This window comes from Candoia aspera, chromosome 1 (genome assembly GCF_035149785.1).
Source record: "Candoia aspera isolate rCanAsp1 chromosome 1, rCanAsp1.hap2, whole genome shotgun sequence".
Classification (NCBI taxonomy): Eukaryota; Metazoa; Chordata; class Lepidosauria; order Squamata; family Boidae; genus Candoia; species Candoia aspera.
In genome coordinates this window covers 239,060,111-239,075,737 of record NC_086153.1, presented here as the reverse complement: position 1 = coordinate 239,075,737, position 15,627 = coordinate 239,060,111, and the positions used below count along the sequence as shown (strand labels likewise).

General features: G+C 39.3%; 1 protein-coding gene across 1 annotated transcript; it reads left to right on the top strand.

Moving 5' to 3' along the window:
• The first annotated feature begins 4,565 nt into the window (after positions 1-4,565).
• Positions 4,566-11,172, top strand: POLR2L (RNA polymerase II, I and III subunit L). The gene is made up of 3 exons (XM_063289318.1): positions 4,566-4,812; positions 7,073-7,173; positions 10,746-11,172. Exons 1-3 carry the CDS (start codon positions 4,804-4,806, stop codon positions 10,852-10,854), a joined length of 219 nt encoding a protein of 72 aa, XP_063145388.1. The 5' UTR covers positions 4,566-4,803; the 3' UTR covers positions 10,855-11,172.
• The last annotated feature ends 4,455 nt before the right edge of the window (positions 11,173-15,627 follow it).

Sequence of the window (15,627 nt, the reverse complement as noted above, 5' to 3'; positions counted from 1 at the left end):
GATCTACATATTTTGATCTGCAGAACAAAAAAGTGATTAAGTGGTCTTCTGAGACCACCATGATTTTCAGGTAGACTTCAAAAACAAAAAGGGTGACACAGAAACGCTGGCATAGGAAATTTTGTTGTTTGCAGAAACCTGAGAAGAAAGCACAATACTGGCAATATTCATAAATCAGTGGGAGAACATTTAAATCTACCCAAACATTCTGCTACAAAATCATATGTCGTCATTTTCCAACAACTAGATTTCAAAAGTAAGTCTCCAGCATAAAGTACCTAAATTAGAACTATTTTTGTTTAAATGTAGACTTTAGACTTGAATATAGACAATTATTTCTTGTCTAGAGACAGTATGTAGAAAAATTGAAATGGTTATAGTCACACAACTTACAGTTGCGCTATGGAATGTTCCTATTCTAGCCAACCAAATCTCTTTCCAAGGTAGTTTGCCTGGTTCTTTTTTCACAATAAACATTCAACATGCTGTACGCTCAGTGGGCTATTTTGTCCCTTCCCTATGTTCTTCCTAAAAATCTTTTCTATCTCTACAAAGTCTGGGATTCTCCCAAGTGTATACCTCTCTCTCATGTGTTGACATCATTGTTTTGCTTGCACTGAGATCAATACTTAGAGAAAGGGAATCAATCATATGTTAGTATGATTGACACAAAATATCTCCTGTTACTCTTAATTTATGTATTGATTAGCATCTTTATATGGTACATACAGTAAGAGGTCAGAGCTAAAATACAGAATGTTAGGTCTGTGCATGTTTCAAAAATGATTCAGAAGGTATATTTTGGAACATATGAAAGCAAAATGTAGCTGCTTTAAGGAACCAATTTCTTACAACAGCCATGTCTAATGCAATTTATAAAGCAATCACATTCATTTTGCACAGAAGTGTGATAAAAGTATGACCTTTAAAGAGGTGCTGTGTTCATGTTCCCAAACATTCCAAGGCATCTTTCCCAAATCATTTTTAAGCATGTACGACTCTGTTAAAAATACAAAACAGTACTATGAGCAATATTCAACAATTAAAACATTTAAGATGGATTAACTCAATTCCACTGCTGATCTGAATTAAATAACACATAAAACAGGCAAGGCAAAATTTTTACAGACCCTCAAGTATACCACAAATGCCACAGAGGGCAAAGAATTCAAAGAATATGTGTCAAGCCCCACATAGGTAGCAAACAAAGGAAACAAGTTCACCTTACTTTCAAGAAGGCATCTTTAATGTTAGACTGGGATAAAAACCTAATCTTGAAAACTCTAGGAGTAAATTCCCAGCCAGATCCATACGGTAATGAATTCATTAAAGTAAAGTCTTCTTGAAATGTTTGCTTCCCGCTGCTTTCACATCCAAGCTGTGCTTCTCTTTCACTTTCTTCCCACACTCTCTCACAATATGCCACTACAGAGAAGACCCCTTTCTAAATTACTATTAGATTACAACAAATCACTTTCTCTGTTATTTATTGAAAGAAAGAACAGGACATTTTTTTCCTCCCCAAATAACTTACTGTTAAAGTGGAATGGTCATTTTAGATTAGCTGAGAATCTGGTAATAAAGCAAAATATTTCCTTCTGCCTAATTTTCCTTTTGGGGAGGAGGGAGAAATCATTTAATATTCAAGTTCATTTTCTTTTTGAACAATTATGTTAACCATACAGAACTATATTCAGGAAAGTGATCCCCCAAATAACCTTCATGATTGCATAGATCCATTCATTTCCTCCCAACTCATGTGCAGACACATATACACACACTTAGCATCTAAATTAAGTATGAAAAAATATGTGCCATCATAAATGTATGGTCTTGAAAGTATCTAACCATAATAGCACAGGTCTCTGAAACTAAGAGTCCTGCTGGAACAAACCAAAACATATCTAGTCTAGCATCCTATTTTCCCACAATAGCTAATTTCCAGAACTCTGGAAATTCTTACCACACCCACAGGAAAAAAAAAACGATTAGCATGTTATTGGATTTCCTGTTCTCCAACAGTTCTTAACTAGCATCAGTTCTATAAAATAGAAGGCAAGACATGGGGGGACACAATGGTTGGGGGTCTTTCAGGAAGATCAACACTTCTTTAACCTTGCAGCTCTTCCTATCCTAGCAGTGAAGGACATCAGTGGGGACACTGGGAAAGAGTATATTCTTCAATTTCCCAATAAGCTGATCAAGATAGCCAAAAAGGTTAGATCTGTGGGCCTCCACATATTGCTGAACTAGAGTTAACTATTAGTGCTGTACAGTCCTTCAGATTAGAAGACAAACAGATGTTTTGGAGCATGTGGAGGCACAAACGTAGCACCTGAATCCATCTCCTTAAATCGAACATGTCTTTTCCCAGGACTGACCAGCAGCTGTAAAAGGCAACCACAGAATTCAGGAAAAGCCACTGCTATATTAAGGAGCTGCAAGGTGAGCACTCCACGCATGCACCAAAGACCTTGCTGCCTTTGAATTTGAAGCACTGCACAACTCTATTAGCTATGGCAGTGTGATGTTGAGTCCAAAGACTTCCAAAAAGCCATAGGTTTTCTGTCCTGGTTACAAAGCCATCCAAAAATTTCCATCCTTCAACCCATCTAAAACCATCCCCATAGAGATAGCCTTCTAAGCTGTAGGGAATAGGTCCCTCATGCCCTCTTTCTCAGAAAGACTTCAGTTCCATTCTGACATTTGAAGAACTACCATAACCTTTCTTTTAGCATTTGCCAAAAAATGCAGATACAGCTTGAAGAAGAACAGAGACTTATTTGTAGACCTATGTTCCCACCTGTTATTCACATCCTCTCCTCTCCCCCATAACTTATAACTCTTCCCCAATACAATTTACCATTGGACATAATCCTCCCAAAGGTGGAGCATTTTGTTATAAATACACGTGTGAATCACTCCCAGCCTTTAGAAGGAAACTCCAGAGCCTATTCAGCACATATGGCCCAGAGGGGGCCAGCCAAAGTTACTCCAGAAAAAGTCAGATGGGCCACACCCAGTTCCTTCAGCCAAACTCACAAGTGCAGAAAAGTTCTAGTCCTGTGACATAACCAGCAAGACAGCACACTGTAGAGGAACGCTATTTATTTGGGTTACAGGACCACGGAACAAGCTATACAGTAATCAGCTCTTTCTCCATTTATTTTCACCAGCGTTCACATCCCTACCGCACACCACCCACAAGTTTACACAGGGTGATCTTAGATCAGCTACCATCTCTGATCCTTAAATACCTCACAAGGTTTCTACGAAGGCAAAAAGAGGCCGAACGACGTCGAAATGCTTGGAGGAAGAGCAAAGCATAAATACGGGTACGCTTTTCAGTGTGCAGCCGTATCCGGAGCAACGTCCAGCTGATTAAATGGGACCTGCTCCTCTGTAAGCGACCCGCTGACTTCAGTCAGACGTTTGCTGAACAGGCTCGCTCGCCTTCACAATCTAAACGTTTCGCTTCAAAGCCCGTGCATACTTCTCGGGGCGTAAGCCCACTGACCTCCGTGGGGTTACTTCTGAAGAAAGCTGCATGGAGAGAAACCGGGATATGCCAACCAGAAACAGCGTCTCATTTGTCTCCTAAAAGCCGAGGAGGCGAGGAAGGTTTTCCCTCAAGAGGCTGGAGAAATTAAACCAGCTCCTAGAAAGACAGAAATCTATATTGGGCAAGTTTTCCCGTGACGCCCACATAGTCACCGGCTCCATTAATTTAACATTCCGAAGGAAGGAAAGAAAATTCCTTCTTTCGGAAATGGAAAACGTCTGAGCAAGAAGAGCCGGCGTAGCCAAGGAGCAACGCGATGGAAAATCACTGCCTTCTCCCCAACTCGCTCTCCCAAGTTAAAATGAGGAAGGTTTGGCGTTATTTTATTTTATTAGCACGATGTTTCCATTTAAAGTTCTCTCTCGGTGTTTAAAAATACCAGCGCCGAGATCGCAACCACCTCTTCGGCATCTTTTCCCCGCGCATGCAAACACGTACAGAAACGGCGCAAATCTCTACTAACTCGAGCGGTTTGGGGCAAGGCGAGAAGACGCCGCTTCTCAGCAGCAGAGGAACAGACCAACTGACCTCCTGCGTAAGATAACAGCAGACCCACAACAGCAGCGAGCAGCGTTTTCTATCATCTGCCTCCCCTCCGCTTTTTTCCCTTATTGCTCCCACCAACGGGGAAAAAAAACTTAGCAGGGCTCAATTGCAACACCACCAGTTGCGCTTTCCAATTTGCAGAGCAAATCAGCGGAGCGGGGTGAAAGCCTTTCATCCCTGTACGAACTCTCCGCGGAAAAACCCTCAGCAACAAGTGGCGCCCAAAGAGAAGCGAAAAAGTACCTGCCGCTCCGCCGCTGCTTCCAATGAGCTTCGCAACCCAGCCGCTGCCTAAACTCGGCGCTCCGCGAGCGGAACACCCCAGCAGATACTCTGCGCGTCGCGCACGAGAATCGCGAAGCTCTAGAGAAACGCAGCTATCTTGAGCCAACCGCGGCGCCGTACCTTTCGGGACGTACCATCTTTTATCCTTGGGAGGGTCGACATGGGTTAAAAAAAAAAAAAAGAGTGGCGTGATTTTCCAACCTGACATAGATCGCGCAGATATCTATGGATACATGTCGCTACTTTGTCTTACCGACATGAGAGGCTAAAATAGACTAGGGAAGCCAGAAAACTCTCTTCCTCCCCTTTTGCGGAGTCGTAGCGCCCGCGGGAGTGGGCGTGACCGTGAGAAAGCGTGAACCGGCGGCAGCTTCGTCGCCCTGCTTTGAACGGGAGGGAGCTGGTGGCTGATGTGCGTGGTAGGTAGCTCGAACGAGCGGGGAACTTGCCTTTGGCGCTTACTCTCTGGAAACCGGACGTGCCGTGTCCTATGTCGCCCAGCCGTGGAACGTTTTTCCCAACAGGGACCGACGCCAGTGTAATTGCAGCCCATGTCCTTTCGGTTTGGTTTTTATTCTGTTTTGTGCCTCTTCTCAAAAGGTCTCTGATGAAGAAAGGGCGAATACTTGCTTTGGGGATGCAGGCATGGTTTTCAGGGGCTTTCCCACAAAAGCCTTTTAGCGGGAAGCAAGCCTTGTGTTAGGCCATAGTTTATGGAGTTGCCTAGCTTCACACAAACACATTGTGATGAGCTAACGTCTAACACCCCATAAGAATCTATGTGTGAACCTGCCATGGTTGGATTGTACAACATATTGAGCTTCACGTTCTTAAATTTTGGTCTAGAGCAGCCTTTCTCAACCTTTTGACCCTGAAATATTTTTCAGGCCTCGGGGAACCCCTGCACATTCACGCTCAAGTATAGGCCAGAAGTTGAAAAATTATATTCACTTCATGTGTAGGCCTGTATATATGCATTAACAATGTTCTTAAATAAATTTATCTGAAAATAAAGAATGAAACTTACCCCTTTAATGTGAAGTTGCCCAAATTTGAAATAATTTTTTAAATAAATCATCTCCCAATTAAATAAAAACATCTCCCAATTCTACTCTAAGTGGATGATGTAGTTCTTCTTTCCTTGTCTTCTATAGGCATGAAGTGGGCACTAAGAACCCTGGCATCCTACTGTAATGAGGAACAATCAATTACGCTAAATCTAAAGCCTTAGTTTTTTCTAACAAAAGACAACAGCATAAGTGGACAATTGATTCCCATGAATTAGAGCAAGTTAAATGTTTAAAATACCTCCACATAGTATTTCAGGCTTCTGGGAAATTAACAGCCCAGGTAAATTATGCCACTTCTGCCCAAAAGAGCTCACAAGCAATAATAAAATTTTACAGGCAACAGGGGGCAAATTACATCCCAGCAGCAATTAAACTGTTCATAGATAGAACAGTTGCCCAACTATTATATGGGATGTAACTTGGTCCATATACAAACCTAAGGGCTTAAGAAATCATTCAATCAGATTTCCTTAGGACTTTGGTACCCCAAAATGCACCTCTAATGCAGTCTTGAGGCTTGAAGATAATATGCCAAGTATTAAGGCTCAGGCCTGGATCAGGATTCAAAATCATGTTCGACCCTACAGGCCTGATGCCTCTGCTGTTGTCAGACAGCTACCAATTTCATTGGCACCATACCCATATAGAAGAACTTTGCAGTCGTGACCTCTCTCCCTGAATATTTCAGCCAATTAACCCTGGAGAAGGCCAAATCAATAGTAAAAGAGGAGAAGGAGCAACCAACCCTGGGGGTGGTTAGCACCCTGAAGATGTCCCCATATATTAAGATGTTTTTAATACCTCTATCTTGGATGGTACTTTTATACTTCTATGTAAGAATATTGTTCTATGGCATTTTAATAATTCTTGTTTTTATTGTAAACCACCCAGGGTCGCTCCTTGAGTGAGATGGGCAGTGAATAAATTTAATTAATTAATTAATTAAAGAATTAGGGGCGTTGATCACCCAAATGATATTACCAGTATTCCTGAATTCTGTCACCAAATTCTAGATTGCCACAAACCCTCTCTGCAGGGTATCTGTACAATCTCTCCTTAAGCAAATATAGATGGGCTTCTCCAGAGCCTGCTTTGATGCCCTCGCTTCAGTGCTGCTGGCAGGAAGATTTCATGGGTCTCCTTATTCACAGAGACTTTGCCCTTGTGGATCCAGGGAGGTAAAAACTCTTGCCTATGTCCTCAAGACATGTTTTGCTCTCCCCAGTCATCTCTAAGTTTGAGGGTCATATTATGATGTAGATACATTGTTTCACTGTTTTTATTGTTTTCTTTTTTTCCAGATAACAAATTGTTGGATTAAACTATTTTTCTTCTGTTGTAAAAGCTGGTCAAAGACCATAATAAAGAGATCTGATCTGATCTGATCCTGCTTGCTTGGGATGCCCAGACATCCCACATTCAGTCCACACTCACTTCAACAATCACATCCATTGTGCCTCCACCCAAGGAAGTATGCTTAGGGTTGGATTATACGGTTAAACAATAGACTGCAAAACAGGAGTTTAGTTCAACTGAAGTTAATTGCTTTTAATTTCTAAATATAACTTGTGCTGTGAGTTTAATTATGCAGGGTTTTTTTTTTCCATAGGTGAAAATGATTATACCCGTGAGATGCTTCACTTGTGGTAAAATAGTTGGAAATAAATGGGAGGCATATCTTGGCCTTTTGCAGGCAGAATATACAGAAGGGTATGCATTCTCCTCAACTGTATATAACTTATATACTGTATATAACTTATAACTATTTTATAGGATGCGTAACAATTTTATCAGTATAACAATTTGGGATGGAATGTAATATTTAAATATATTATTTCCATGCCACTGAATGAAAATGTAGCTAATGAAAAATGCTGTGGGTTTTAGTTTTCTGAGGGCTTCAGTTGATAGCTTATACAGATACGGCATTGCTTAGCTGTTCCCTTAGTGTCCCATCGGAAGTGTATTTCTGAGTAACATTTTATTATATCCCAAAAATAATCAAGAAATTGATTGGTTTTTAAATATTAATCTTGTTCCAGCAGCTGTTTTTTATATGCTTTTTTTTTTTTAATTGATGTGCTCTTTTTTTTAAAAAAAGCTTATTTTGGCAGTCATGTACCACTGTTTTTTACATAGTGATAATTATTATGTTGAAGCTCCATTACATACTAGAAAAGGCCTGAGAAAAGTTGCTTGCATTGACTGACTAGTATTTGGAAAGCATTGTCTATTCCCTTTTGTGCTATATCCATCATTTTCCTTATCTTGATAGAAATGTTTCTGATTCCAGTTAATCATGCTGTGATAGCCATTGATTTTTCATTGCCAATACAGAATTAGAAATTATGGACCTAAAGCCTGAGATTAAATAGTATATTACTACAATATTTGCATGATAAATACATCTGATTGAGTGTATGCTTGAGCATAAATCTGATGTTCTTGCAATTTATTGTATGATTTTATATTAACCAACTGAGCATACAATGCATAATTGAATTCCTTCTAACAGCAGAGTTGTCTGTAGTAACTAACTGTCTTCTGACAATTTTCAGGACACATAAGTATGTCAGATATTGTTAAAATTATTTCTTGTAATTAAAAAAAAGGTTAGGTCAGCTGAATAAGCTAGTTGTCCAGAGATGCAGGGATTCTGCAGTATTTGGAAATGCTGCTTTTCACTTATGTTGAGTTTCTTCAGATAGCACTGACTAGAAACAATATTGAAGAAAAGAACGTAATCAGTTCTGCTTAATTGTTTAGCTCCATATTATCAGATGTAGGGCTTTTAAAAGCTGGAGTATGGGTTCATAAAAATCAGTATATGAGAATTCTTTTGCAGTACTCAGCTTTTCTGCAGTTTTGTGGAAATTAATGTGTTCATATGCATATCTACTCAGAAATAAACTCCTTAGAGTTCAATAAAATCAACTTTGCAGCCTATATATGCTGGATTTTTCATCAAAACACTAATAAAATGAATACAAAAATTATGATACACCACTATTAAAATGTTTAATGATCTATTTTTAGTTTTATTGTTGTTTGAATAGATTTGAGGTTGAACACTATGAAGAGGATTTCATTTGATGTGGAAATCTGGAACTTGTTGGGGAAGCTACAGATTGCCATTTTATGTTCATTAGTTCTCTGTTTATATTTTTTAGCTTCCACTTACTTGATCTGTGAGTGGCTCTTATCTCAAACTAAATGTTAAATGCTCTAAACCAGCCTTTTTCAACCTTTGACCCTGGAGGAGCCCTTGACATATTTTTCAGGTCTTGGGGCACCCCTACACATTCAGGCTGAAATATAGGCCGGAAGTTAAAAAAATATTATATTCGTTTCATGTATAGGCCTGTATATATGCATTAACAGTGTTCTTCAACTAAAAGTAAAGAATGAAACTTACCTCTTTAATGTGAAGTTGCCTGAATTTGAAATAATGTTTTAAACAAATCATGATCTCCCAGGGAACCACTAGTGACCTGTCATGGAACCCTAGGGTTCCATGGCACCCTGGTTAAGAAAACTTGCTCTGAACACTTTATGTCTACATACATCCTTACACAAATCATGAGCTGTATTTATTTTTATTTATTTATTTTCTATCCCGCCTTTATTATTTTTACAAATCACTCAAGGCGGGGAACATACCTAATACTCCTCCCTCTTCCTATTTTCCCCACAATAACAACCCTGTGAGGTGAGCTGGGCTGAGAGAGAGTGACTGGCCCAAAGTCACCCAGCCGGTTTTCATGCCTGAGGCAGGACTAGAACTCTCAGTCTCCTGGTCTCTAGCCTGTTGCCTTAACCACTAGACCAAACTGGCTATCCTCCAATATATCGTCCAATTTAGAATGTAATATTTCCTTACATACTAAAATGTACAATAATAACATTTTAAAAATGCCAGCTTCTTTCAGAATGTTGCTATCCTTGTTAATGCCTATGACTCTGCCATGTAAAAGTTGCTAATTAGTCCATATTGAAAACCTGGATTTACATAGGATAAAAACAAATGGAATGTTTACCTGAAAGGTCAGGGTTAAACCCAGATAAGCTGTTTCCACAAAATAAAGGCTGAATAGGAAGACCTGATCATGGGGATGATAGAGCCTAATGAACAGGTATCCATCCAAAACCAGCACACCGTTTCCTGTCCCTCCATCTGAATAATCCACTGCATGCATCAGTGGTAAAAAAAATGATCCAGGATGACACAGCAAGGTCAGATGGTTGAAATCATCACAGAGCAAGGAGTTTCTCCCATGCAGCTTTCATACTACTAGGGGAAAAAATAAAATACTTTCTTGAGAGTAGCATTACATTACTAACATACAACACTGCAACATGTGCCCTGTAAATTAATTTGAATGAGTTGATTCAGTAAATTATATTCGTGTTTCAATCCTGCCCTTTTCTTAGAATGGGGATTCTGGCAGGCATACACGTATACATATATTTATGTGCAAGTGTGTCTCTCATGCACAGTGCACACAGTGATAGTATGAGGAGCAGAATCTACAGGGTTGGTTTTAGGTGGAATTGACAGTCCTAACTTGAGAAGGAGGGGAAGCTAGGAATTCCAGAGGGTTTCTCTCCCCCCCCCCATCTCCTTTTCTGTTCTGAAGAGGTAGTTTTATGTTTTGGGAATGCAATACCATGCAGTTGGGAAGGAGAAAAGAGAATGTTGCTGAAAACTGCTAGAAGCCAACACTGTGTGTGACTTGTGATGGTGAATTCCTAAGCACTGGGGTGGAAAGAAAATAAGCAAAGACCTAAAAGTTCCCCACATTTTCTTTTTACATTTTTCTGGAGACCAGAAGCCATCTTCTACATCTGGTGCCTTGTTATGAGGATAAGATTTGTAGTAGTCATAGCCATCCAAGCATCTTTTTCCCTAACACTACAGCCTTGGTTCTTAGATCAAAACAGCAGTCCCTCTCACTAGACTATCAAGACACTAGATGTGATTTTAAGTGGGTATACTCAGGGCAATCAAATCAGACACATGTTTATGGCTAGAAAAATCTAAAAACTAGTAATTGATCCAAGTAGAATTTATGAGGCAACTTCTTCTACAGCCTGTTTTTTTAATCTAATGATCCCTGAGAAGTTCCCAATTGCACTACTCCCTTGCAGATGCTCGCATTCTCTTTTTCTCTCACCCTTGTTTCCCTTATGGACAAGGCCTTGAATTTGTATTTATTTTATTGGGATCTGATTTAAGCATGATGCTTTTCTTTGAAAATACTATTGCTTTTGTTTGTTCCTAGTGATGCCTTGGATGCTTTGGGTCTGAAAAGATACTGCTGTCGCAGAATGCTGCTCGCCCACGTGGACCTGATTGAAAAGCTCCTGAACTATGCCCCACTGGAGAAATAAAAAGGAAGCATTTATGGTGCTGCATGTACACGAACCAAAGTTTTTGTAATCCTCAAGCCAAACTGTTGGGGATACAAGTGCAGATTATGATCAGTGGGAATTTCCTTTTGGTGGATTTCCTGCTGCCTTAGCCACTTAGCATCCCCAAAATAAATGACTTAATAATGAATTCCACCTAGATTGTTGGGGACCATATTTTTAATTACAGCAGGGATCTTGCCAGATTCTGAGTATATTAGAATCTCACGGATTTTCAAATGTGGCAATTTTTGAAAAACCACAAACTTTGGCTTACTGTTGGCAATTCTAATGAAGTTTAATAAACACCTTTTAAAGTAGTTTCCTATCATCTTCTGTTATTCTACATCTCATGCATGAAAGAGGAGAATATGAATTGCATTTCAGCCTCATTCAGATTGTTCACTTGGGCGTCTACCCATGTTGATGGTGAATCCCATTCCAGTGTTCTTCCACATTATTACATGGTATTATCTTAAAAACTAGATCTGGCATAGTAATACGTGCTATGAGTAGTCAAAGGAAAAATTAATAAAAGTAGGAAGGGGTGTCTGGTGCTCAGACAGCCTCTTCAGAAGCTACCTTCGATCGGAAGGTCGGCGGTTCGAAACCGCGCGGCGGGGTGAGCTCCCGTTGTTAATCCCAGCTCCTGCTCACCTAGCAGTTCAAAAACATGCAAATGTGAGTAGATCGATAGGTACCGCTTCGGCGGGAAGGTAACGGCGTTCTGTGTCGTCATGCTGGCCACATGACCCGGAAGTGTCTATGACAACGCCGGCTCCAAGGCTTAGAAACGGAGATGAGCACCGCCCCCTAGAGTCGGATTCGACTGGACTTTACGTCAAGGGAAACCTTTACCTTTAGGAAGTAATCTATATTTTGATTAACTAGATAATAGACTTTTTCAATTCATATGCCATAGTGTAAAACTGACAATCCATTTTCTAGAGCTGTGGCAAACATACAAAGGTGGAGAGAAAGTGAGCAACTTCAGAGCAATTAAGTGTGTTTTATTGAAATCATTACACCCAAGAAGGAATGGGTTCACCAGATGCAAGTCATAAGGAAGCTAAAATAGATACATGCATGTTTTCAAATTCTCTTGTTCATCTCTACTTAATGCAACTCAGAACCTTTGTGTCTGTCAGCCAAAGGATACTGCCTCTATTTTGAATATGTTTGTACCAATTCTGGAGTCAGTTTTTAATCATTAGAGTTGAGCTGGAAAACAGCTTGTATTTTCTGTTTGGGGGCACTTCTGTAGAACTCGGGAAATAAATATGTGCATCTTGCTGAATAAGTACAGGAGAAGTAATGGTAAATTATTCAGCTTACCAGTACTGTACAAAACAAATACACAATTAATTCAATAAGATGTTAAGACATATTGCTATTAACCAGCAACATACTTTTGGATGTCTTCAACCACATGGAGTGCTGCTGTGGTACAGGTACAAGCCAAAACCATCTCCAGAAAAACATTTTTGACTGGCAGGTCTGCTGTAATGGCCTTGAGTTTCAACATAGCACAGTAATATTTTAGAGATGGCAAACAGCTTAGAGGAAGTGGTATTTATCCACTATGGACATTATTCTATCTTGTTTCCTTTTTAAAAAAAAACATTACTAAGTTTTTCCTGCAAGGGCAGAATAAGGTTTCCCTTTTAAATACTATCTTAAGAAGAGTCATCTAACCAAGTCTTAATTTAATAAAGCAAACTAAAAATACGAGGAAAGCTTGCTTCTCCACATACATCAGGGATTTGTAAAGCTTGTCTGGAATAATAATAATATAATTAATAAAGGCACCTAATAAAAAATGTCTCAAGGCAATGTATAGTAGATTACAAACATTAAAAAAACCCAAATAAAGTAAAAGTGTATAGTAGGGAAATACACAGAAAAAAAAATCCAGTCAAGCAGGATCACAAACTGCCTAGGCCCAGGGCCTGCTAAACAGGTCAATTGTTAACCACCCCTTAGCTTTATACTCCCTCAAAGTATCTGAATTCCCTTCATTTAATAATAAATGCAACATCTATGCCAAATGAAAATAGCTTCCAGTAAAAAAGTTGTTTGCGCGTTACATCAAGGAGTCTATGGTCCAGGCACCTTGCTGAAACTGGGAAAGCTAGTCTGGGCAGTCCTGAGTTGGAAATAATCTAGCAGATCCATATATGATGCTTTGGCAGCATGAATAAAATATCAGGTTTGATATTGAAATGATTTGGAGAATGTATGTTTCTTAGGCTCATCTTCAAGCAAGAAATGATGGCTATGTAGCTTGTACCAAAGAGGTAGGCAAAGACAATCAGCTGCTGGTACATATTGAGTTACTGAGTCTAGCTGTCTCCAGGTTCCTTGCAGAACTCCACTTTTTCCAGGGCTCTCACTAGGTTTTATCAATTTGCTTTTTTAAAAAACCTAGGAACATACTACAACTTCTAGGCATTATTCTCATCCCTTCTGCAAATCTTTACATGTTAACCTTCCTTTTTCATTTATTGCTGGGATGCGAGAGACTTTTTTTTCCTCCAGTCTTTAGCCATTTAAAATGTTATATTTTAAACTGCATGCTTTATCCTGAAGCAAAGGGCATTAAGTGATTAATTTTGGCATTTGTGTTTCATGGTTGGTTGGAGAGCTTATGTTTTTGTAAGCTTGTAAATTATCTAGGAAAATAACTGTTAAAAACAACGTTCTGTTTCAGGCCTCATGCTTCTGGAATCCATCAAGTTACCATTCCTTTGCTTTTAGCCCTCCAAAGTTACATTTTGGGGTATAAGGTTGCACTAGTTCCAGGGTGTACACTAGTTTTTTTCCAAATCTCTGCCTTCCAGAAGAAAATCCTGGATTATTCTTCAATCCAATGTCCCACTAAAATGGCCTCCATTGTGTCCCAGCTTATATTGCTAATATCACACAAGGCTACTCTGACAACACCAGAAGGCACTGTTATGTAGGTGGTTTAAGATGCCCACTTGAGGCTACCACAATGAAGCTGTGGTGGGGCTGATGAAAATAAGCACCATGATATGAGCAAATAAAATGTTTAAAGATGGACATTATCCCTTGATCAAACTGCAACACCTGATCCAGCATAGTGGGATAGACCAGCAGTTCTCAAACATTTTGGTCTCAGGACCCTTTTACATTCTTTAAAATGAGTGAGGACCCCAAAAAGCTTTGGTTTATGTGGGTCATATCTATCAATATCTCCTGTACTATAAGTTAACATGAATTTTTAAAATATTTATTTGACTTCATGGAACCCCTGAAAGGGTCTCAGAGACCCCCAAGGGTCCCCAGAGCACATTTCAGGAGCTCTGGGATAACCGTTTCTACGTACATGGTGTGACTGTAAAATCAATACATGTAACTGCACCAGATAAAAAGTTTGATAAATCGTTATGTGTTTTGTTAACCGTTCCTTGATATGAAGATGAAAATTTGACCTGTAAAACTTAAATATGCAGATAGGAACTAAAAAGTGTTTCCACTGCAGACATTAAGCAGTAAAAGTAATTAGTACTGGAAGACATGCTAATGTGCATTTTCAGAGCTACAAGGCTTTGTCAGTGAGCATGTGCTGCAGCTATATGTTTACCATTTCAACGTGGTCATCAAGTTTTTAATTTAAAACCCAGGAAAAGATCATTTTCCCTGGGTGTTAAATTTTCAGAGTATTTTACTATGGGTTTCAGAATGAAGATTTTTACCTTCCAGACAACAAACGCAGTACTACACCAATAAAGGGAAAAATTTGCCCTCTTGAAATGAAAAACCTAAGATTGATTCTGTCACTTACATTCCCTGTTGTGGGGGGTCCTTATTTTGCTTTCTTTCTTCAAAATTAAAGTGTAACTCCCATTATTTCAGGGATAGCTCTAAAGGATCCATTGTTTGTGCTGCCAGCACAAAACCATTTCCATTTGTTTTTCTCTTATATTTATTTATAAATATTTGAGGTAAAGTGACTAGGTAGAATGTGGGAAGGCTATAGAACAGGACAGTTATTTTGTTAACATTTAACCAAGTACAGTAATAGATTTTTTAAATAATAACAATAATATTAAAATAACTTAAAATAAGTGGTAAATAGGATCCCTTAATGCTGTGTGTGTCTGTGTGTGCTGCCCTCCTTGCCTTCCCCAGCACTAAATATATATATCTGTCCCTTTGACAGATGGAGATTTTTCTAGGGCCCATGACTTTCCCTCCAATCTGTCTTTCCACCCACACTTCCCAAATCCCTCTGTTCACAATTCCCCGAGAATATAAACTGGGAGGAGGTGCTCATTCTTACAGGATGAATTGATACCCACCCCAAGCCAAAAACAAATATAGTTTTGTCCTACATTTGCTAATCTGTCACTTGGAAGAGGATCTCTAAATATACTCATGAAGAGCAGCTTCACCTTAGAGCAGTGTTTCTCAACCTCGGCAACTTGAAGATGTGTGGACGTCAACTCCAGAATTCCCCAGCCAGCCAACCCCTCCCCAAAACTACATCTCCCTAACAACAAGGAAGGCTAGAATTAGGATTAGGGCATCCTTCTAGTACTGTCTACTCAATGTTGAATCATTCACTAAGGATTCCATTTAGTCTTACACATGCTTTACTTTCACCATATACTACTATTACTTATTCAGTAACCCAACTTCTACTGAGTGCAGATCATTCCATAATTCAAGCCTGTTCACTTTATCATACACATTCTTTAGCTCAAGAAATGTACATTAAACTGTGTCACA

What these genes read in the sequence shown, in the direction of transcription:
- POLR2L (XM_063289318.1), top strand. An exon ending in CAGGCAGAATATACAGAAGG is followed by an intron (nt 7,174 to 10,745) that starts GTATGCATTCTC and finishes GTTTGTTCCTAG; the next exon opens with TGATGCCTTGGATGCTTTGG.